Raw genomic sequence first — 24,197 nt, 5'->3', positions numbered from 1 at the left:
GGAATTTAAGGAAATTATTTCAGACATCACTGGGGGTAAGGGCCATGCCCTCCCACAGGATAGGCCTTTTAAGGCTAAGAACAAGTCTAATTTTCGTTCCTTTCGCAATTTCAGGAACGGACCGGCTAATAACTCCACTGCCGCTAGACAAGAAGGTAACGCGGCCCAGCCCAAACCCGCTTGGAAGCCCATGCAAGGCTGGAACAAGGGTAAACAAACCAAGAAACCTGCTGCTGCTACCAAGACAGCATGAAGGGGTAGCCCCCGATCCGGGACCGGATCTGGTAGGGGGCAGACTATCTCTCTTCGCTCAGGCTTGGGCAAGAGATGTTCTGGATCCCTGGGCACTAGAGAGAGTTTCCAAGGGATACCTGTTAGAATTCAAGGGACTTCCTCCAAAGGGAAGGTTCCACCTGTCTCGCTTATCTTCAGACCAGATAAAGAAACAGGCATTCTTACATTGTGTAAGAGACCTATCAAAGATGGGAGTGATAAACCCAGTCCCCTCCGGGGAACAAGGTCTAGGGTTTTACTCAAACCTGTTTGTGGTTCCCAAAAAAGAGGGAACTTTCAGGCCAATTCTGGATTGAAAGATATTAAACAAGTTCCTCAGAGTTCCATCCTTCAAGATGGAAACCATTCGGACAATCTTACCAACAATCCAGCAGGGTCAATTTTTGACTACCGTGGATCTGAAGGATGCGTAACTGCATATCCCAATCCACAAATCTCATCATCAGTTCCTGAGGTTCGCCTTTCTGGACAAACATTACCAGTTTGTGGCTCTTCCATTCGGGTTTAGCCACCGCTCCCAGAATTTTCACAAAGGTGCTAGGGTCCCTTCTAGCGGTCCTAAGACCGAGGGGCATCGCTGTAGCACCTTATCTAGACGACATCCTAATCCAAGCGTCGTCTCTTTCCAAAGCGATGGCTCATACAGACATTGTGTTGGCTTTTCTCAGATCTCACAGGTGGAAAGTGAACATAGAAAAAAGTTCACTGTCACCGTCCACAAGGGTTCCTTTTCTGGGAACAATAATAGATTCTGTGGAAATGAAGATCTTTCTCACAGACGTCAGAAAGACAAAGCTTCTAAAAGCTTGTCGAGTTCTTCACTCTATTCCTCAACCCTCCATAGCTCAATGCATGGAAGTAATAGGACTAATGGTCGCAGCAATGGATGTGGTTCCTTTTGCTCGAATTCATCTAAGACCATTACAGCTGTGCATGCTCAATCAGTGGAATGGGGACTATACAGACTTGTCTCCCCAAATTCAAGTAGACCAGGTAACCAGGGACTCACTTCTCTGGTGGTTGACCCAGGATCACCTGTCTCAGGGAAAGAGTTTCCGCAGACCGGAGTGGGTCATCGTCACGACCGACGCCAGCCTCTTGGGGTGGGGCGCGGTCTGGGACTCTCTGAAAGCTCAGGGCCTATGGTCGCGGGAAGAGTCGCTTCTCCCGATAAACATTTTGGAACCAAGAGCTATATTCAATGCGCTCCTGGCTTGGCCTCAGCTAGCGGAAGCCAGGTTCATAAGATTTCAGTCGGACAACATAACGACTGTTGCGTACATCAATCATCAGGGGGGAAGAGTTCCCTAGCGATGAAGGAAGTAACCAAGATAATCCAATGGGCAGAGAATCACTCCTGCCATCTATCTGCTATTCACATCCCAGGAGTAGACAACTGGGAGGCGGACTATTTGAGTCGTCAGACTTTCCATCCGGGGGAGTGGGAACTCCATCCGGAGGTCTTTGCTCAGTTAACCCAATTATGGGGCATTCCAGACATGGATCTAATGGCGTCCCGTCAGAACTTCAAGATTCCTTGCTACGGGTCCAGATCCAGGGATCCCAAGGCGACTCTAGTGGATGCATTAGTGGCGCCTTGGTCGTTCAACCTAGCATATGTGTTTCCACCGTTTCCTCTCCTCCCCAGGCTCATAGCCAGGATCAAACAGGAGAAGGCCTCGGTGATTCTGATAGCTCCTGCGTGGCCACCCAGGACTTGGTATGCAGACCTGGTGAATATGTCATCGGCTCCACCGTGGAAGCTACCTTTTGAGACAGGACCTTCTAGTACAAGGTCCATTCGAACATCCCAATCTAGTTTCTCTGCAGCTGACTGCTTGGAAATTGAACGCTTGATTTTATCCAAGCGTGGGTTTTCAAATTCTGTGATTGATACTCTGGTCCAAGCCAGAAAACCTGTGACTAGAAGGATTTACCATAAAATATGGAAAAAATATATCTGTTGGTGTGAATCCAAAGGATTCTCCTGGAGTAAGATTAAAATTCCAAAGATTCTCTCCTTTCTCCAAGAAGGTTTGGATAAAGGATTGTCAGCTAGTTCTCTAAAAGGACAGATTTCTGCATTATCCGTCTTGTTGCACAAACGACTGGCAGCTTTGCCAGATGTACAAGCTTTTGTTCAGGCTTTGGTTAGAATCAAGCCTGTTTACAGACCCATGACTCCTCCTTGGAGTCTAAATTTAGTTCTTTCAGTTCTTCAAGGGGTTCCGTTTGAACCTTTACATTCCATAGATATTAAGTTACTATCTTGGAAAGTTCTGTTTTTGGTTGCTATTTCTTCTGCTAGAAGAGTTTTTGAATTATCTGCTTTGCAGTGTGATCCACCCTATCTGATGTTCCGTTCAGATAAGGTTGTTTTGCGTACTAAGCCTGGTTTTCTTCCAAAAGTTGTTTCCAACGAGAACATCAACCAGGAAATAGTTGTTCCTTCTTTGTGTCCGAATCCAGTTTCAAAGAAGGAACGTTTATTACACAATTTAGATGTTCGTGCTTTAAAGTTCTATTTAGAAGCAACAAAAGATTTTAGACAAACCTCATCCTTGTTTGTCGTTTACTCTGGTAAGAGGAGAGGTCAAAAAGCTACTGCTACCTCTCTTTCTGGCTGAAAAGCATTATCCGCTTGGCTTATGAGACTGCCGGACGGCAGCCTCCTGACCGTATAACAGCTCACTCTACTAGGGCTGTGGCTTCCACATGGGCCTATAAGAACAAGGCTTCTGTTGACCAGATATGTAAGGCAGCGACTTGGTCTTCTCTGCACACTTTTGCTAAATTCTACAAATGAGATATTTTTGCTTCTTCGGAGGCTGTTTTTGGGAGAAAGGTTTTGCAAGCCGTGTTGCCTTCTGTTTAGGTAACCTGATTTGCTCCCTCCCTTCATCCGTGTCCTAAAGCTTTGGTATTGGTTCCCACAAGTAATGGATGACGCCGTGGACCGGACACACCAATGTTGGAGAAAACAGAATTTATGCTTACCTGATAAATTACTTTCTCCAACGGTGTGTCCGGTCCACAGCCCACCCTGGTTTTTTTTAATCAGGTTGAATTTTTTTCTTCTTTATACACTACAGTCACCACGGCACCCTATAGTTTCTCCTTTTTCTCCTAACAGTCGGTCGAATGACTGGGAGGCGGAGCCAGAGGGGGAGCTATATGGACAGCTCTTGCTGTGTGCTCTCCTTGCCTTTTCCTGTGGGGGAGAACATTTCCCACAAGTAATGGATGACGCCGTGGACCGGACACACCGTTGGAGAAAGTAATTTATCAGGTAAGCATAAATTCTGTTTTCTTTTGAGAAATTAACCCACTCTAAGCCTTCTACCTCTCAGGAGTCTGTTCTCCAGGGGTGCCTCGCCTCTTCCCCCCTCAACCCGGATTTTCTATCTCACAAGCAGTCCCTTGTGGCCAGCCTTTACATCCAACTGGGGTTAACTTTTTTCCTTCAGATTTTTCTTCAAAATTGCAATCTGCTGTAACGGAGGCCCTAAACGCTTTACCTATCTCTGGGAAACGCGAGAGAGAAGTAAAGCATAGTTCTGTGGATTTGGGGGACTTTTTTTCCATTCAGTCAGTTGTCTAACCCTACGTCTGTAGCTTCAGAAGGTGCAATATCAGATGCAGCCACTTCTCAGGTTAAGATTCCTGCTTCTGAAGAGTCTAGGTTCAGATTTAAAATTGAACATCTCAGTTTCCTTTTTGAAGGAGGTTTTAGCCACCATGGAGGTTCTAGAAGCTAAGCTTATGGAAGAACCCAAGATTTCTAAACTTTAGAGGGTCTATGAAGATAGGCAGGCCCCCCTGAGACCTTTCCAGTCCCAGTTTGCATGGCGAACATTTACCAGTGAACGGGAGAAGATTGGATAATTTTTTTTCTCTCCCTCGTCTACTTTTAAAAAAAGTTGTTCCTGACTTTCACTTGGAACTGTGGAATTCTGTTCCAAAGGTAGACGGAGCAATTTCTACTCTTGCTAAGCGCGCTACCATTCTGTTGGAAGATAGCTCTTCCTTTAGGGACCCGATGGATAAGAAGTTGGAAAGTTACCTTTTTCAACCGGCAGCTGTGGTGGCTACTGTTGCGGGCACAGCCTCTTACTGGTGTGACTCCTTATCGGAATGAATTGAAGTTGATTCCCCCTTAGAGGATTTTTGGACAGAATCAAGGTTCTTGGACTAGCCAATTCCTTTATCTGTGATGCTAATATGAAGATTGGTTGCCTGAATGCTAAGTCCTCAGGTTTTACGGTACTAGCTTGCAGAGCCCTATGGTTAAAATCCTGGTCTGCTGATATTGTTTCCAAATTTAGGCTCATTTCATTGCCCTTCAAGGGAAAGGTACTATTTTGACCGGGATTCAATTCTATAATTTCTACTGTTACTAGAGGAGGCAAGGCTAAAGGGTTGCTTGCCAGCTAATTTTCGTTCCTTTTGATCTGATAAGTCTCAGCGGACCCAGTCGGCCTCCAAGCCCGAACAATCTAAGGATACCTGGAAGCATCCTCAATCTTGGAACAAATCCAAACAGGCAAAGAAGCCTGCCGAGAGTAAATAGTCATGAAGGGGGGTGGCCCCTGATTTGGGATCAGATCAAATAGGGGGCAGATTGGCTCTCTTCTCGGAGGTCTGGAGAGAGGACGCTCAGGATCCTTGGGTGTTAGACGTAGGATACAGGATAGAATTCAAATCACTTCTTCCCAGAGGAAAATTTATACTTTCCAGACTGTCCTCAAGGCCAGAGAAGAGAGCTGCCTTTCTAGATTGCGTTCAGGATCTGTCCTCCCTAGGGGTCATAGTCCTGGTACCTGCCTCTCAAAGGGGACTAGGTTTTTATTCAAATCTTTGTAGTTCCAAAGAAGGGAACTTTTCGTCCTAGACTTAGTGTCTAAACAAATTTCTCAGAGTATCATTCATCAAGATGGAGACAAACGGGTCCATCCTTCCTTTGATCCAGGAGGGACAGTACATGACCACGATAGACTTAAAGGATGCTTACTTACATGTTCCGATCCACAGGGATCACTTTCAGTTCCTGAGATTTGCCTTTCTGGACCAACACTTCCAGTTCATAGGACTTCCATTTGGCTTAGCTACTGCCCCCAGAATATTTACAAAGATTCTGGGTGCTCTTCTAACCGTGGCCAGATCTCAATGTATCGGGGTAGCCCCTTACATGGGCGATATCTTGGTTCAGGTTCCCTCTTTTCCCTTGGCAAGAGCTTATTCAGAATCACTACTGAGTCTCCTTCGAACTCATGGTTGGAAGATAAATCTAGAATAGTTCTGACTCCCTCTACCAGAGTAGTTTTTCTGAGGACCATAATCTATTCAGTATCCATGAGGATCTTTTTGACAGATCAGACATTCCAAGCTAGCTTTGGCTTGCCGTTCCTTGCAATTCACCTCAAATCCTTCGGTGGCTCAGTGTATGGAGGTGATAGGGCTGATGGTGTCTTCTATGGACATTATTCCTTTTGCTCACTTCCATCTCAGACATCTACAACTATGCATGTTCAGACACTGGATCAGTGATCACTTAACACTGTCTCAGCAGATAGTGTTAGACAACCTGAAGAGAGAATCTCTCTTGGTGGCTCTGTCAGGACCATCTGTCTCTAAGAATGTGCTTCTTGAGACCGTCCTGTGAGATTATGACTACTGATGCCAGCCTTTCAGGCTGGGGAGCAGTCTGGGGTTCCAGGATGGCCCAGGGCACTTGGTCCTGAGAAGAGTCTTCCCTACCGATTAAATATTCTACAACTATGGGCAATTCTCAATGCTCTGAGGGTTTGGCCTCAGCTCAGTTCCGCCCAAATTGAAAGATTTCAGTCGGACAATATTACCTCGGTTGCGTACATAAACTTTCAGGGAGGCACAATAAGTTCATTAGCGATGAACGAGGTATCCCAAATCCTTCAGTGGGCGGAAACCCACAACTGTTGCCTCTCAGCGATCCACATCCCGGGGTGGAAAACTGGGAGGCTGGGAGAATGGTCTCTCCACTCACAGGTATTTTCAGAGAGAACCCTCAGATGGGGGTGTCCGGAGATAGATCTCATGTCAATGCCAAACTACCCAGGTACAGGTTGAGATCTAGAGATCCTCAAGCAGAGTTGGTAGACACATTAGCAGTTCCCATGAGGTTCAAACTCTTTTCCCCCCCCTCCCTCCGTTGGCTCTACTGCCTCGTGTAGTAGCCTGCATTAAATAGGAGCGGGCCAGAGTGATTCTAATAGCTCCTTCATGGCCTTGAAGCACATGGTTTGCAGATCTAGTAAGGATGTCGTCCTTACTGGAAGGGTCTTCTAATGCAGGGTCCTTTTCTTCATCAGAACCTAGACTCTCTACACTTGACTGCGTGGCTCTTAAACGTCTAGTTTTAGCCAAGAGAGGTTTTTCATAGATACCTTAATCCAGGCTTGGAAGCCTGTCAAGAGGCGTATTTAACATAAGGTCTCCGATCTTCATTGGTGTGAGGAACGAGGGGTTCCTTGGCACAAAGTGAAGGTTTCTGTTCTTTTATCCTTCCTCCAGGAGGGATTGGTTAAGGGTTTATCCGCTAGTTCCCTGAAGGGTCAGATATCGGCCCTATCTGTTTTGCTACATAGGAGATTGGCTGAGTTTAAGGCCCTGGTTCGTATCAGGCCTGTGTTCAGAAATGTTGCTCCTCCTTGGAGTCTCAACCTTGTTCTTGGAGTTCTACAACAGGCTCTGTTTGAGCCCATGCATTCCGTGCATTGCTTCAGCACGCAGTCTCTCTGAAATTTCTGCTCTTCAATTTGAACCCCCTTATCTTGTTCCATGCTAAGGCAGTTTTACGTAAAAAGTTAGGTTTTCTACCCAAGGTAGTCTTGTAACATAAATCAGGAAATAGTTATTCAGTCTTTTTGTCCTAAACCTTTCTCTAACCTTCCTCTTCCTTCCTAAGAAACGTTTACTTCATAATCTGGATGTGATTCGTGCTTTAAAATTTTACCTTCAAGATACTAAGGACTTCAGGCAGTCCTCATCCTTATTTATTCCTTATTTATTCTTTACTCTGGCAAGCGCAGGGGCCAGAAGGCTACTGCTACTACTTTGTTCTTGTGGCTGAGGAGTGTCATCCGCTTAGCTTATGAGACAGTGGGACAACAGCCTCTTGAGAGGATTATGGCTCATTCTACTAGAGCAGTTGCTTCCTCCTGGGCTTTTAAGAACGAAGCCTCTATGGATCAGATTTTTAAGCGGCTACATGGTCGTCCTTGCATACTTTTTTTTTTTTTTTCAAAATTCTACAAATTTTTATGTTTTCGCTTTGGCTGTAGCAGCTTTTGGGAGAAAGGTGTTGCAGGCTGTGGTGCCCTCAGTTTAGGGTCAGCCTACTTCCTTTTTTTTTTTTTTGTTCCCTCCCATTTATTCATCAGAGTCCTCTGTTGGGAATCATTACCCAAGCTCCAGTTATGAATGAATGAAATGGACTCTCCCTCATTTTGAAAGGAAAACAAAGTGTATGATTACCAGATAAATTTACTTTCCTTCCTGGCAGGGAGGGTTAACGATCCCGCCTGTAATTTTTTTTTATTTTTTGCGGTTTCCTTACTGTATTTTTTCTTCTGGCACCTCTACACCCTAATACTTCTCCGCTTTTCCTTGTTATTTTGGCTGAATGACTCGGGGGGGGGGGGGGGGGGGGGGGAGTGGTATTTATAGCCTTTGGCTGGGGTGTCTTTGCCTCCTCCTGGTGGTCAGGTGTTTATATTGCCAACAGTTATGAAGTTGTGGACTCTCCCTGCCAGGAAGGAAAGGAATTTTGTTTCACTAATTTTTGCCTTTTTACAGCTCCGCTGATAAGCTCAGCTCTCCTGCCCGCCATATTGTCTAATTGACCGATGACGATTCATAAAACAACTTATCCATATTTCCCTCCCGGGCCGTGACATTTTTGCAAAGGGACTGAATACCCGGGGGGGGGGGGGGGGGAACAAAGATTAGTTTTATGAATCTTCATCTGTCAATCAATTAGACAATATGGTGGGCGGGAGAGCTGGGCTTATCGGCGGAGCTGTAAAAAGGTAAAAATTAGCGAAAAAATAAATAAAAATTTCATGACTTAAAACTCCAACTCATTTTTTAAGTCGATACAATGCTGTGAGCACTTTACATTCATTTTTAAGCATATGTCCCTGTTTTTCAACAAAAGACACAGAACAAAGACCTTTTTATAAGAAGTAAATTTGAAAGTTTTTTTTAAAATTGCATGCTGTATCTGAATCATGAAATAAAAACATAGGGTTTCATAATCCTTTAAATCCAGGATTGCTATGTTACAACTATATCATGGCTTTGTAGTGTGGTATTCCTGCACAATATTACAAGTCCTCTGATGTTGATTATTAATAAAATAACTTAGCCAATCACTCCATTTGCTGAACTGAAACATTGTTTGCCTTTTTTTTTTTTTTTTTTCTACAGCTGGAGAACATTGGTAACTTCATTAAAGCCATGCAAGAATATGGGATGAAGCCTCATGATATTTTTGAAGCAAATGACTTGTTTGAAAATGGGAACATGACTCAAGTCCAATCTTCTTTAGTGTCTTTAGCTGGTCTGGTAAGCACTTTGTATGCATTTTGTAATGTGGCTTCTAGTTGGGTAAACCCATTAGCAATATAAAGAAACTGAAAACAAGTTTTTGTATGAAGAGTAATTCTTATAAATCCATTATGCTTAAGAATGTACCTTACAAGTTTAACTTTAGATATGAGGTTAAAGCAGTTTGTTTTAGTATTATAATATAATTTAGTAGTATAATATTTCCACACATTTAATCCTTTATTTTTATTTTGTGCACAGGCAAAAACTAAGGGATTTCACACTACAGTAGATCTTGGTGTGAAATATGCAGAGAAGCAAAGAAGGCAATTTAATGACGATAAATTAAAAGCTGGACAAAGTGTAATTGGCTTACAGGTAAAGTATCTCTCGTGCCTGTATTTGGACAACACTTGTGTGTGCATAATATAGAATACTATGAGTAGTGTGTGCGAGTGCTGCACGTTCCCCTCCCCCCAAGCTTATGTGTAAAATATACTTCCACAAGTTGTCTGGTTTTAGTTGCTGTTAGAACAATTTTCCCCCAGTCGTGAAGTGTTAGTTGTAATCCTATGTTGGGTTGGTTTAGGCTTTGTGACAGTTTTCCGATTACAAAGGTTTATCTAATATAATATTTGTCTTAACTGTGGTGATTATTTAATAATAATAATGGAATGTGTTAGTATAAATTTTATTTTTGCATTTTTAGATGGGCACCAATAAATGCGCAAGTCAGGCTGGTATGACTGCATATGGGACCAGAAGACATCTTTATGACCCCAAGATGCAAACTGATAAACCATATGATCAGACGACCATAAGCTTACAGATGGGAACAAACAAGGGTGCTAGTCAGGTATGGGCATATCTCGGTTCATTGTTATGAAGAAATGTATCATTTACACCAATGTATAGCTCCTTAAAGGCACATCAAACCCACGTTTTTTCTGTCATGATTTAGAAAGAGAATGCAATTTTAAACAGCTTTCTAATTTACTTATATTATCTCATTTGTTTTATTCTCTTGATAGTCTTTACTGAAAAGCATATCTAGATATGCTCAGTAGCTGCAGATTGGTTGCTGCACATAGAAGCCTTGTGTGATTGGCTCACCATGTGCATTGCTTTTTCTTCAACTAAGGATATCTAAAAAAAAAATGAAGCAAAATAAATAGAAGTAAATTATAATGTTTAAATTTCTGTTCTCTATCTGAATCATGAAAGAAAGAAAGATTTTGGGTTTAGTGGCCCTTTAAGTAAGCTCTATGTTGAGTAAAAAATGCAAACTCAGGGGCTAATTTCCCCACTATAAATACAATATTAACATCAGTATATCTGCCAGAACACAGACTCAGAAACAACTTATTGGTTCTACTGAAGCAGGGGTTTTGGTTAGAATTGCAAACTCAGTTATTTTTGATGACATTCTGTAACGTTTTTTTTTGCTCACAATACATATTTTGTAAAGAACACTTTTGATGTAGTAATTTAGTTCCAGATTTTGTTTGATACAAATAGTGCAAATCAATATTTAACCTTAGTCCATGAACGTCTACAGAATAATGTAATAAACAGTGTGTGATGATGCAAACTATTATAGATGGCACTGCTTTATATGCGCGAACATACATTAACGTTCTGTAAAGAGGTGCATATAAGCAGTGATGTTCCGTTTTATTTGCTGGTGTATAGGGGCAGTTGGCCTTGTGGAAATGATTTAATCGTTAGCGTTAAGCTTCACTTTCTTGCAATAATATATTGTAACATTGTTTTGCTTGCATGCCAGATCTTAACCTTGCTTCTTTGTACAGCACTATTCGTATATAAATGTAGACTCTAGCCATGTGTTTATAGAAAATGTGTACCAAGATAGTTGAATTTGTTCCCCAGTGATCCGTACTGGGCCCTTGATATTTTTATTAATGAATTGGAGCAAGGATGAAGTATGATACAAGGTTGTGTAAGGTCAGTGCAGGTTAGTGCAGGATGAAATTGATTTGCAAGGCAATTTACAAAAATTGGAAGAATGGGCAAATAAATGGAAAATGAGATTTAATATTGGGAAATGTAAGGTTCTGCATTTTGGAAGTAAAAATGAGGCAACCCATTTAAGTGAAGCTAGAATTTGCAAAACGGAGGATTTGGGTGTATTTATAGATAAGCTAAAAGTTGGTGCACAATGCAGGGCTAACAAGATACTAACATGTATTAAGAGGCATTGATGCAAGGGAGGGAAGCTTATATCTGTCACTATTTAAATCCCTCGTAAGACCTTGCATTGACTATGGAGAGAAGTTCTGGTGACAAATCTCAAAAAGACAGTTAGAAAAAATTCAGAGAAGGGCCACAAAACTGATAAGTTTCATTGAGAATTTAAACTGAGGAGAGGTTAGCCAAACTGGGTCTGTTTTCTCTATTAAAAAAAGGCATTTGAGAGCTGACATGATTACTTTATACAAATATATTATCAAGGCCCATATAAAGAGTTGGCAGAAGCTCTCTATTCCAAGAAAATGGTTTGTGATAAGTGGTCCTTAAGGCTGGAGGAAAGGAAATTTAATTTCCAGCAATTAAAAATATTTTCACTGTAAAAGCAAACAAATTGTGGAAATCATTGCCTAAGGAGGTAGTGAATGCCAATACCTTTTTAGATGCATTTACAAATGACTTGGATACATTTTTGCCTAGAAACAGAATTCAGGGATACGATTGCTTGTGTTAAATGGGTCACCTTTGTAATGGGATTAAGCTAAGATCAATTGGAGCTTTTATTAACTGGTTACGATCTGTATAGGTTGAACTTGATGGACTTCTGTCTTTCAGCCTTATCTACTATGTATTTGAATGTATACTGATATTTACATTAGCCTGCTTCCTGTTTAGTTTGACACTTATTACAGCTCAAGATGGCTTTTCTCCCACCTCTAGGCTGGCATGTCTGCCCCAGGAACACGGAGGGATATCTACGATCAGAAGGGAATACTACAGCCATTGGACAACTCTACAATTTCCTTACAGATGGGAACCAATAAAGTAGCCTCACAGAAAGGCATGAGTGTATATGGCCTTGGACGACAAGTTTATGATCCAAAATACTGTGCTGCACCCACTGAACCCATCATTCACAATGGAAGCCAAGGAACTGGAACCAATGGGTCTGAAATTAGTGATAGTGATTACCAAGCAGAATACCCAGAAGACTATCCAGGAGAGTACCCTGATGACTATCCAAGAGATTATCACGGGCAGTACAGTGACCAAGGCATAGATTATTAGATCTACACTTTCTGTATTAGTTTTTTTTAATTTGTTTTATTTTATTAAATGAAGACCAAGCTAGCCTTGTGATTTCCCCCCTTTTTAAACAGTCTTCCTAAAACAATAGTATGCTTTAATACTGAAACAATTTGCCTTACATTCTTTTCATTTCTGCCTCCTATCTCTAGTTGCCTTCTAGTGCTGTAAGATTGTGTTTTGCAGCATTGCCGATAACTGCATATGAAGTAAAAGGAATACTGTGAATAATGAAGGGAGCGTGTGTACAGTCACCTGTGCTATACCAGGACTATGCATATTTGCTATACATACTTTTGTGTGCATGTTAGGATCCTAAAATGTTTTTTTTCCATCTATATATTGGCTGTAGTAACTAAAATGATGGTGTAGCAATGACTGAGCTAATTAACGTCTTATGGCCAAATAGTTTTTGTTACCTGCAGTGTATTTTAGGTTGATTCCTTAAACAAGTATTAACTGTATTTGTTTTTATGAGTTATATTGGGAGTATTTAATCCAGGCCTCCTTACTACTTTAAATTTGTTGTAAACAACATCATATTATGGTCACACGCAACTGTAAAATAAGGGGACCATCTCCTCATCTCTTAGGGTTTAGAATAGGATTGTGTGTCCTGAGTCTAGTTGCTTGCTATTGTTTGACTAAAGCTTGAGAATGTCGTCCGCACTCCAAGTTGGACTTTTTGAAAAGAAAAAAAGTTTGCGTTGGATGAAGTGCTGAGCACCAAACAATACATAAATATCATTCCATTGTTGCTGCTGTGGCTTTATTAAAAAGCCTGTGGATTTGCTCCAATGTGCTTAATTTGCCTTTTTAAAAGGGAGTCTGTATAAAGTTATATGACCATGCAGATGTTTTTAAAATGATGGTGCGTTTGTCTGTGCCATATTTTACCCATTTAGATGTGCTTAGTTTCTTTTATGTGTATTTATTGTCACTTTTCTCATCATAAACTGATCCCAATGTATTTTTATAAATAAATTTTGATATTTTTTTTCTCCCTTGGTTGCACATAAGCTTCTCTTGTGTTCTTGTGCGTGTTTTATGAATCATTAATGCTTGCCACCAGTTATTATATATCTATATAGCGTTTTTATTTTAATGTAATAATTAGAATTCATAATTGTATAGCTTTTTATATTATGTCTGTAAAAGCAGGTACACTGGTGTGTGATCTAATGACCTTTTGTGGTATTTGACGTTGAGGTGATGAGCTTTACTGCACTCAAATTTAAATGTTAGTCTTTCTCGTAACTCACAGTTTAATTGATTCAGTCTATGTACATTGTCAGCTCAGCAAATTGCTTTAAGATGCAAATGCAAAATTGTGACTTCATTCATAACACAATGTCTTCTGGTGTATAGATTTTTATTTTTAATAAACATTTTTTTTTTTTTTTTACTTTACACCCTATAGGATAGACCATGCAAAATACTAACCAAATATAACTTTCTTTAGTAGCTTCTAGTACATTGTGCAACTCTACCTAATGCATACGTTTTGTGTTCAGATTGTGTGCAATTGGACAGTAAAACCCATATATTCATGCACAATAAACATTATATGCCATAGAGTGCACGACTTACCTAACTTTTCAGTATTTTTTTTTGCATGAGTAGTAGGTGATTAAAAGTAAAGGGGGTGTTGATAGGTTGGGTGCAATGTAAAAACGAGCAGTAGATTCTACATAGAACTAAGAGGGCAAATCCTTCTAGGGTGTGCTCAAAATATTTTATAGGCAGTTCTCACAGCATTACAAGAACTCTTGGTATTCGCATGCCAAGTAAGAGACAAAAAAGACCTAGCAACTTGCCAAACAACTGTCCTTTGAGGGATTTTGCCTAACACAAACTTGTCCAAAAAAGCGATGCAGGACATATGAATTGAGTACCCCTTATAAATGCTGCATAAATATTCATGGAATAATTGCAAACAATTGGCACAGCCCTAGATTATTACCGACTTAGTTACTTAAAATAACAAATGGAAGTTAATATAAGTGGTAGAAAGGCAAAACAAACTGCATGGTATAAAAGTTTATTTACAACGGTGAAATGCTAATTTTTTAAATCAGAATGGATGTTAAAGCAAAACATTGTTCAGCAATCTGCAGTGCTGTTCAGAGGTGGATTTATGTCGCAATATAACCAAGTAAGGAGGCAGTGAATGAGGGGAACTGAGGAAGAGAAATGAGATCATAATTCAGGCAGTATAACAAATTCAACCAAATCGTGCTGCTTCTAATGGGTTGGAAAATCGCACTACAAACCCTAATTGTTAAGGGGGGACCTTATTAGATGTACATAGAATTTACATTTAGCGCTAGTTATACTGTACATATATACAAGATTAATTTACTTTTATCAAGCAGGGAAAGCTAAAATAACAATCCTGAAGTCATTGTCTCTCTCTTTAAAGGACCATTAAAGGGATATGAACCCCTCACCATTTTTGTGTGTGATATTCAGAAAGAATACTATTTTAAAAAAAGTTTCTGGTTTACTTCTATTATCAAATTTGCTTTGTTCCTATGATATTGTGTGTTTAAGAGATACCTAGGTAGGCGTCTGTAGTAGTGCTGCCCTCGAGTGCTCTTGCTAAACCGCTGCCATATAGCGCTGCAGAAATGTACAACAGAAGTAAATGAGTTAATAATCGCTTACTTTATCCGAATCATGAGATAAATATTTTGGGTTTCATACCCCCTTTAAATGCAGTAGAATTGCATAATCGAGTGAATAAGGCAATGCAATAGCACTATGCATTTTTCAGTTGCAATTTATTTTGGTTTGCTGGCTCCCTGTATCATGTGAGAGCCAATCACAGACTAATATACGGCTACACTGATGTATTGCACATGCTCAGTAGGAGCTGTACCTCCGTGTGCATAACTTAGTAATAGATCATGTAGTTTTAAGAGACTTTTTCTTCTAAGTCAGGCAATTTCATTTTGATTTGAGTGTCCCTTTAACCATGTTACAAATTACTCAAAGCATTGGCCACTTGGCTTACAAGATTATTAGTTAAAAAGATTAAGCGTTTTCTACTGTTGATCATTGACAACATTTTTGGCACAAACCTTCCAAAAATTTTCTTCACAAATGAGAACTAAAAAAAAAAAAATTGTGAGAATTCTTAAAGGGACATAAACCCCCCAAATTTATTTAATGATTCAGACAGAGCATACATTTTCAAAACATTCCAATTCATTAATTGCTTTGTTCCTTTGGCATCCTTTGTTGAAGGAACAGCAAAGCACTGCTTTGGCTAGATGAACACATCAGGTAAGCCAATGACTAAGTAAACATGTGCACCCACCAATCGGCTCACAGTAGTGCTTTTACTGTTCCTGAGCCTACCTAGGTATTTTAAATTAAGGATAGCAAGAGAACAAAGCCAATTCGATAATATAAGTAAATTGGAAAGTTGTTGAAACATGCCTTATCTGAGTTATCAAACATTTGTGTTTCATATCCTTTTAATGTTGATACTCTATCTAGAACTGATCTGGAAATGGGAGGTAGTGTACAATATTTACTTGCAGATCCACACTATATTGGTAATAAAAACATTCCTAAGGTCCATGTCCACAAAAGGATTAGTCTGCTCTTGCTATCGCCTGTAATTCTGTTCCATCGTCGCCAATCTGTAGAGATTTGTTCTTTAATTCCACTGTCTCTGTGTTCGTTTGCTGTATTAACGCCTGTTAAATAACCGTAAAATTTGTCAACAGTATTTACAGACTAAAGTCAATTATTAAAGACCTATCTTTTAAGTGATCATTAGTAATAAACAATGTTTGTTTGTTTTTTCTTCACCCAATAACTTTTAAATGAAGATACATTTACACACACTAATTAAATCCAATAAATTTTCCAGCTAAAATAAGCACCATCCTAACCTTATATAATTTGTAATTGCATCCTTGTGTTATACACTAAATTAGAAGGTAAATATATTTATAACCATTGAAAGAAAATGCCTTAATGCCAGAGTTTTAGTTCTAAACATGAAAATGCAGAAAAGTTTGGTTTCAGTATTCAACAGAAATTCAAAAGTTGTTCTCTTTGCCACCCCTAACTATAAAGACTATATCTGCATACAAAGGATTTAAAATGTACATTAACCTATTTTCTTTTTCTTTGATTTTCCCAGTCAACTAAATGTACAACAAAAATCCCATATCTACAAATGATTGGTATTCAGTTCATTGTAGCAAATTATTTGTTGGTACCTCTATTGGCAACAGTAACACTTTGTGCTCCCTAGAAACTAAAAAAGGTCATACTTTTCAAAAGATATAATTTCTTTCTAATGACACAAGTCCACGGATCTAATTACTAATGGGATATATCACTCCTGCCCAGCAGGAGGCGGCAAAGTGCACCACAGCAAAGCTGTTAAATATCGCCTCCCTTCCCTCCAACCCCAGTCATTCTCTTTGCCTACGTTAGAGCACTTAAAGGGGCATAAAACCCAATTTTTTTCTTTCATTATTTAGAAAGAGCATGCAATTTTAAACAACTTTCTAATTTACTTCTAGTATCTAATTTGCTTCATTCTCTTGATATTCTTTGCGGGAAAGCATACCTGGATATGCTCAGTAGCTGCTGATTGGTAGATGCACATAGATGCCTCGTGTGATTGGCTCACCCATGGGCATTGCTATTTCTTCAACAAAGGATATCTAAAGAATGACGCAAATTAGATAATAAAGTAAATTGGAATGTTATTTTAAAATGTTATTCTCTACCTAAATCATGAAAAAATGTTTGGGTTTAGTGCCCCTTTAAGTAGTAAAGTGTTAGGTGTTAGGAAAAGATTCTTCAAGCAAGATTTTTTTTTTTTTAAGCAGTGCAAGATTGTTCTGCTTTGCTCTAGGGTGTAGCTGTAGTCCATATCAGTCTCTTCAGTAGAGCAGTGGTGGCTTTAAAGCAATGGTAACTTGTGGGACATAATTCTCACTTTGCCTCCCATTTATGCTGCCCTACCCATGCAAGCCTGAGTAAGATTACTCAGTCTTTGTTTCTATCCACAGGTCCATGTGAGGGAACTGGCCTCCTAAACCTAGTGAGCTGCCGTGCTGCCTGGCAGAAGTATTAAGGTAAGTGCTAACTTTATATTTTTCTGGGACATGCAGAGAAAAAGGATAGCACTTTTACTTTTATTGGGACAAATTACATTCCTATGATGAGAATATTTATTAAGGGCAGCGGAGTTGGCACTGGGGACGAGGAGAACTGGCTCTTGGTAGTGTATGTTTTTTATACTTTACTCCCGACAGCTGTGTTAATTGAATTAGCCGATCGGGAGTTTCAAGGTTATGCCCACGAGGGGCGGAGTTAAATACGGCAGCAGTTCCTGTTGCGCGCCTTATTTTTCTAGCCCTGTTTGTGACTTCCTGTGTCTCCTGAGGGATATTCAGCTGCGTCACAGATTCAGCAGCGTTGCGGTTACGGACCGCAGTGTTTACAGAGTTGAGTCCGGATCAGTCACAAAGTAGTTTACTTCGTTAGAGGCAGGCAGGTAAGCACCTCAGCAACGCTAACCTGAGGTGTAGAGTTGTCTGAAAGTCATTTTGGGGGCTAAGGTGTAATTTTTAATAGTTGGAAAATAAAGCGGCTATTTTGTTTGTTTAAAATTTAAAGAAACCGTAACAAATTTTTTAACCTTTGTTGGGGGATATTTTCTGAGTTAAAGTAAAGGTAAACTTTAGCGGTATTGAAAGCATCTAAGCATTCTAATAGTCAATAACAACGTAGTCGCTAACTTTTTTTTAAATTTTTTTATGCTATACTTTAGATGCAATCTAATCTTTATTTTTCCTACCGTTTATTTGCCAACTCCGTCCCCATGCCACTTCCATGTTTCTCTGTTTCATGTCAGAGAGCGGTCCTACCTGCTCTCTACGTCAGGTGAAAGCACGTTCACGAAGTGGATTTCGTCTGCGCATGCGCAACTTGCCGACGTAACAAAGTATTCATTGATCAAAAGTATTGATGCAATGCTTATTCTGAGATTCACAGCTGAATTGTAAGACAGGTCCCACAGAGCATGTGTGTCTCACGAACGAGCATGGGTGGAACTACGATGATTCTAGTAAAATGCATGCGCTCAGGAATCTAGTGATGTAGGAATGGATAGGCGAAAAGCTAATTGGACGTTAATATAGATCTACACTGTCAATCAACTATTCCAAAATGGCGGGCGGAGGAAAGATTTTTTGTTGGGCGAGTGCTTGTAAGATAGAAATAGAAGTAATTAGGATAATAACGATGAATCAAACTTATGCTTATTTTTTTATTCTATGTAAGATAGCGTTAACTAGTGGTCTCAACTTTACCATACCTTTTAAATATCAGTTGTCTGTTTATTGGTGGCGATTCCTTACAAGGGAAAGACCTTGTTTGGATCAGGTTTGACGGAAATAATTTCTGACATTACGGGAGGAAAGGGCCATTTCCTCCCTCGGAATAAGAGAAACAAACAAAAGGGACGTCAGAATAATTTCGTTCCTTTCTAAATTTCAAGGGAAATCCTTCCACTCCCTCTTCCAAGCAGGGCCAATTCAAGCCTTCCTGGAGGCCCAATCAGTCTTGGATCAAGGGAAAAAAATCTAAGAAGCCTGCTATTGAATCAAAAGCAGCATGAAGGGTCTGCCCCCGATCTGGAAACGGATCTTGTAGGGGGCAGACTTTCCTTAACTCAGGCTTGGGTTCGAGATGTTCAGGATCCCTGGGTGGTGGACATCGTGTCCTAGGGATACAAACTAGAGTTCGACATTTCCTCCCGGGGCAGGTTTCTGTCTTCAAGATTATCTGTAGACCAGACAAAAAGAGAGGCCTTCTTACACTGTGTTCGGGACCTCTCCGACCTGGGAGTGATTGTTCCTGTTCTGATACAGGAACGGGGTCTGGGGTTTTATTCCAATCTGTTCATGGTTCCCAAAAAGGAGGGAACCTTCAGACCAATTTTAGATCCCTTTTTTCTCCATCCCCTATATTTAAAAAGATGTTTCCTATCGCAGACTCTATCAAGGAGTCTTGGCAGATGGTACCCAAAGTGGAAGGAGCAATTTCCACGCTAGCCAAGTGAACAACTATTCCCATAGAGGATAGGTGTTCCTTTAAGGATCCTATGGATAAGTTAGATGGGTTGCTTAAGAAAATGTATGTACACCAGGGTTTACAATGGCAACCTGCAGTTTGTATTGCTACTGTCACTAGTGCGGCAGCATACTGGTTTGATACGTTGTCTGATTCTATTTGGACAGTCACTCCCCTCGAAGAAATCCAGGATAGGATAAAGGCCTTAAATTGGCCAACTCCTTTATTGCGGATGCTTCCCTTCAGGTAATCGGTCTGATGGTAGCGGCAATAGACAATCATCTCGTTCGCTCGTTTCCACTTCAGACCTCTGCAGTTAAAGGGACAGTTCACCCAAAAACATTCTCCCCTTTAAATTATTCCCAATTATCCTTTTTACCTGCTAGAGTGTATTAAATTGGTTGCAAGTAGCTCCTTTACTTATATTTCAGCATTTGAAATAGCTGATTTAGCTTGTGGTTTCCCAACCGATACTGGCGTATACACTTTTGACAAGCCTAAGTAAACACAGCCAGCAGAAGAGATTATACTCCCAGTGGGATGCAGGATAGTTAAGTAATAAAATGATAATTTTCCATTGTTCTCTCTATGTATTGAGCTTTGGTGTTCCAGACAAATATAAGATAAGGAAGCAAGTCTGTGTACATAAAAGTTATAACATGAGATCTGATATTACCTGAAGCTCAACCCATTGTAATAGGCTGTGGTTTCAAAGCAAAAAACCAGCTACTTCAGATACACAAATAAACCAAAAAATGCAATTTCACAAATATTTTATACTCTGCAGTTGGTATAACCAGTCATTTAAAATACATTTATGGAAAAACAATTTTACAGTGTAATGTCCCTTTAAGCATGCTCAGTCAGTGGAACGGAGATTATGCGGATCTGTCTCTGCGATTACAGCTGGAGCAGGAGACAAGGGATTTTCTTCTTTGGTGGTTGTCTCAGGATCATCTCACCCAAGGAACCTGCGTCTGCATAGCTTCTTGGGTGATTGTGACAACAGATGCCAGCCTTCTGGGATGGGGAGCAGTCTGGGGCTCTCTAAAGGGAATGGACTCGGTCGGAGTCTGTTCTACCCATAAACATTCTGGAGCTGAGAGCAATCTTCAGTGCTCTTCTAACCTGGCCTCGGCCTGGTTCATCAGGTTCCAGTCGGACAACATAACTTCAGTGGCTTACATCAATCATCACGGAGGAACTCTGAATTCCTTGGCCATGACAGAGGTAGCAAAGATCATTCAATGGGTGGAGACCCACAATTGCTATCTGTCGGCTATCCACATCTCTGGAGTGGACAATTGGGAGGCGGATTTCCTGAGCAGGCAGACCTTTCACCCGGGGGAGTGGGAACTCCATCCGGAAGTGTTTTCCAACCTGATTCTCAAATGGGGACAGCCGCATCTGGACCTCTGGCATCGCGGGCAGAATGCCAAGCTCCTGAGGTACGGGTCGAGGTCAAGGGACCTAGTTTATCCTATAAGTGTTCCTTAGAAAAATGGAAATCTAAGGAGCGCCTCAGATTGGGCAAAGGATTATGTTTACAATAAAACATTTATTATGCAATATAACAATTTAAAAGGTCAAGGGACCCTCGGGCGGTACTAATAGACGCCCTGGGGGTACCTTGGAATTTCAGTCTCACCTATTTCCTCCATTCGCTCTACTTCCTCGGGTCATTGCTCGAATCAAGCAGGAAAGGGCGTCGGTGATCCTCATTGCACCGGCATGGCCTTGCAGGATTTGGTATGCAGACCTGGTGGACATGTCGTCTTTCACCTTGGAGACTTCCGTTGACTGCTTGGAGATTGAACGCTTAATTTTATCCAAGCGTGGTTTTCGAAATCGGTCATTGAGACCATGATTCAGGGTCAAATATCTGCCTTGTCTATTTTATTACATGTAAGGAGTAGTAACTCTGCTAGATTAGAATGGTCAAGGTAATGGTGTAAATAAAAGGTCAAATTTATTCACATTAGAATCCTTATTAAAAAGAGAAAAATTCACTTATACAACTAGCTTGAGCTCAGGTTAAAAACACTTAAACGAAAGTGAATTTTGAACTTTCCATATTGTTTATTTAACCCCTTAACGACTGAGGACGTGCAGGGTACGTCTCAGAAAAAAGGCAGTTAACGCCTGAGAACGTACCCTGCACGTCCTCAGTGTGGAAAGCAGCTGGAAGCGATCCTGATCACTTCCAGCTGTTTTCCGGTTATTGCAGGATGCTTGATATTGAGGCATCCTGCAATAACATTTTTTACCCCTCCGGTGCAGAGAGAGCCACTCTGTGGCCCTCTCTGCACCGGACATCGATGGCCGCATTCGTTGGTGGGTGGGAGCTGAAGTGGGAGGTGGGTGGGCGGCCATCAATGGCTTCTTGGTCAGAGAGGGGGGCGGGGGGCGGTATCGCCGGGGGGCGCGCGTGCGGCACGGGGAGGGAGCGGGTGGGAACCACTTACACTACAGAAACGTTTTTTTTTGTATTATGGGGAGAAAGGAGGGAAAAAAAATCCCTAATTAAAGTCATCTAAGGGATCTGGGAGGGGGGTGGGGGATTAGTCTTGGGGGGGGGGGGGAGCTACACTGCAGAAACACCAAAAAAATAAAAAAATAAAGACATTTTTACATGCAAACTGGGTACTGGCAGACAGCTGCCAGTACCCAAGATGGCCCCCAATAAGGCAGAGGGGGAGGGTTAGAGAGCTGTTTTGGGGGGGATCAGGGAGGTTGGGGCTAAGGGGGGGAATCTTACACAGCAGCATATGTAAATATGCTATATATAAAAAAAAAGGATACCTTTTATTTTAGTACTGGCAGACTTTCTGCCAGTACTTAAGATGGCGGGGACAATTTTTGGGGTGGGGGAGGAAAGAGAGCTCTTTGGGAGGGGATCAGGGGGTCTGATGTGTCAGGTGGGAAGCTGATCTCTACACTAAAGCTAAAATTAACCCTGCAAACTCCATACAAGCTACCTAATTAACCCCTTCATTGCTGGGCATAATTCACGTGTTGTGCGCAGTGGCATTTAGCGGCCTTCTTATTACCAAAAAGCAACACCAAATCCATATATGTCTGCTATTTTTGAACAAAGGAGACCCCAGAGAAGCATTTACAACCATTTGTGCCATAATTGCACAAAATGTTTGTAAAATTTCAGTGAGAAATCTAAAATTTTGAAAAATTTAACGTTTTTCTTTATTTGATCGCATTTGGCGGTGAAATGGTGGCATGAAATATACCAAAATGGGCGTAGATCAATACTTTGGGTTGTCTACTACACTAAAGCTAAAATTACCCCAAAAAGCTCCCTACATGCTCACTAATTAACCCCTTCCCTGCTGTGCATAATACACGCATGGTGCGCAGTGGCATTTAGCGGCCTTCTAATTACCAAAAAGCAACGTCAAAGCCATATATGTCTGCTATTTCTGAACAAAGGGGATTCCAGAGAAAAATTTACAAACCATTTATGCCATAATTGCACAAGCGGTTTGCAAATAATTTCAGTGAGAATCCTAAAGTTTGTGAAAAAATTTGTGAAAAAGTGAACAATTTTTTTTATTTGATCGCATTTGGTGGTGAAATGGTGGCATGAAATATACCAAAATGGGCCTAGATCAATACTTTGGGATTGTGTTCTAAAAAAAATATATAACTTGTCAAGGGATATTCAGGTTATTCCTGACAGATATCAGGGTTCCAATGTAACTAGCGCTCATTTTGAAAAAAGTGGTTTGGAAATAGCAAAGTGCTACTTGTATTTATTGCCCTATAACTTGCAAAAAAAGCAATGATCATGTAAACATTGGGTAATTTTCTAAACTCAGGACAAAATTTAGAAATTATTTAGCATGGGTGTTTTTTGGGTGGTTGTAGATGTGTAACAGATTATGGGGGACAAAGTTAGAAAAAAGTGTGTTTTTTTCATTTTTTTCCTCATATTTTATATTTTTTTTAAAGTAATTGATAAGATATGATGGAAAATAATGGTATCTTTAGAAAGTCCATTTAAATGGCGAAAAAAACGGTATATAATATGTGTGGGTACAGTAAATGAGTAAGAGGAAAATTACAGCTAAACACAAACACTGCAAAAAATATAAAAATAGCCTTGGTTCCAAATGGACAGAAAATGGAAAAGTGCTGTGGTCAATTAAGGGGTTAAATCTCAGTTGGTAGAATTAAAGGTATAAGAGCCAGCAGAAAAAAAGTCTATCAACTAAGCCCTTACAATCCGAGGGCTGCTAATTAAATTTATTTTAAGTTAACTGCTGGCTGAAATATATAAGTAAATTGGTAGGGAATAATTATTACAACATTGGTAAGCTGATTTCAAAAAAGGAGAGACAGAGAGCATCTCAAAGGGACCTTGGTTTAAGTGTTTTTAACTTGAGCTCAAGCTAGTTGCATGTGTGAATTTTTTCTCTGACATTTTTTAATAAAGATTCTAATGTGAATGAATTTGACCTGTTATTTATACCATTACCTTGACCATTCTAATCTAGCAGAGTTACTACTGTTTGTGGTATTCTCTGGGAAACGTAAGGGGCAGAAAGCTACTTCTTTCTTTGTGGCTGAAGAGTATTATTCACTTTTCCTATAAAACTGCTGGACAGCAGCCTCCTGAGAGAGTTACGGCTCATTGTTCGAGGGCTGTTTCCTTTTCCTGGGCATTCAAAAATGAAGCTTCTGTGGAACAGATTTGCAAGGCTGCAACTTCGTCCTCTCCACACTTTTTCAAAATTCTATAAATTTGACACTTTTGCCTCGCCTGAGGCCGCTTTTGGGAGAAAGGTTCTTCAAGCAGTGGTGCCTTCCGTTTAGGTTCCCTGTCTTGTCCCTCCCTTATCTGTGTACTCTAGCTTGCGTATTCATTCCCAATAGTAATTAGATGATCCGTGGACTCA

The 24,197-nt window shown here is 40.6% G+C and overlaps 2 protein-coding genes across 3 annotated transcripts in view; one reads left to right on the top strand and one right to left on the bottom strand.

The window, feature by feature from the left end:
* CNN3 (calponin 3) overlaps positions 1 to 13,763 on the top strand; it is a 72,627-nt gene extending 58,864 nt beyond the window's left edge. The window contains exons 4-7 of the mRNA XM_053694048.1: positions 8,761 to 8,898; positions 9,142 to 9,258; positions 9,590 to 9,736; positions 11,809 to 13,763. Of these exons, the coding sequence (XP_053550023.1) occupies positions 8,761 to 8,898; positions 9,142 to 9,258; positions 9,590 to 9,736; positions 11,809 to 12,156 (750 nt within the window). The 3' untranslated portion in view covers positions 12,157 to 13,763. The remainder of the gene's footprint in view (positions 1 to 8,760; positions 8,899 to 9,141; positions 9,259 to 9,589; positions 9,737 to 11,808) is intronic.
* A 436-nt stretch (positions 13,764 to 14,199) lies between these two features.
* Positions 14,200 to 24,197, bottom strand: part of SLC44A3 (solute carrier family 44 member 3) — a 268,592-nt gene continuing 258,594 nt past the window's right edge. For both annotated transcript variants that reach the window (XM_053694046.1, XM_053694047.1), the window contains one exon: positions 14,200 to 15,881. In XM_053694046.1, the coding sequence (XP_053550021.1) occupies positions 15,777 to 15,881 (105 nt within the window). In that variant the 3' untranslated portion in view covers positions 14,200 to 15,776. The remainder of the gene's footprint in view (positions 15,882 to 24,197) is intronic.

Source organism: Bombina bombina, chromosome 10 (assembly GCF_027579735.1).
Source record: "Bombina bombina isolate aBomBom1 chromosome 10, aBomBom1.pri, whole genome shotgun sequence".
Taxonomy (NCBI): domain Eukaryota; kingdom Metazoa; phylum Chordata; class Amphibia; order Anura; family Bombinatoridae; genus Bombina; species Bombina bombina.
The sequence above is the reverse complement of the archived record's forward strand: the minus strand, read 5'-3'. Positions and strand labels throughout refer to the sequence as shown.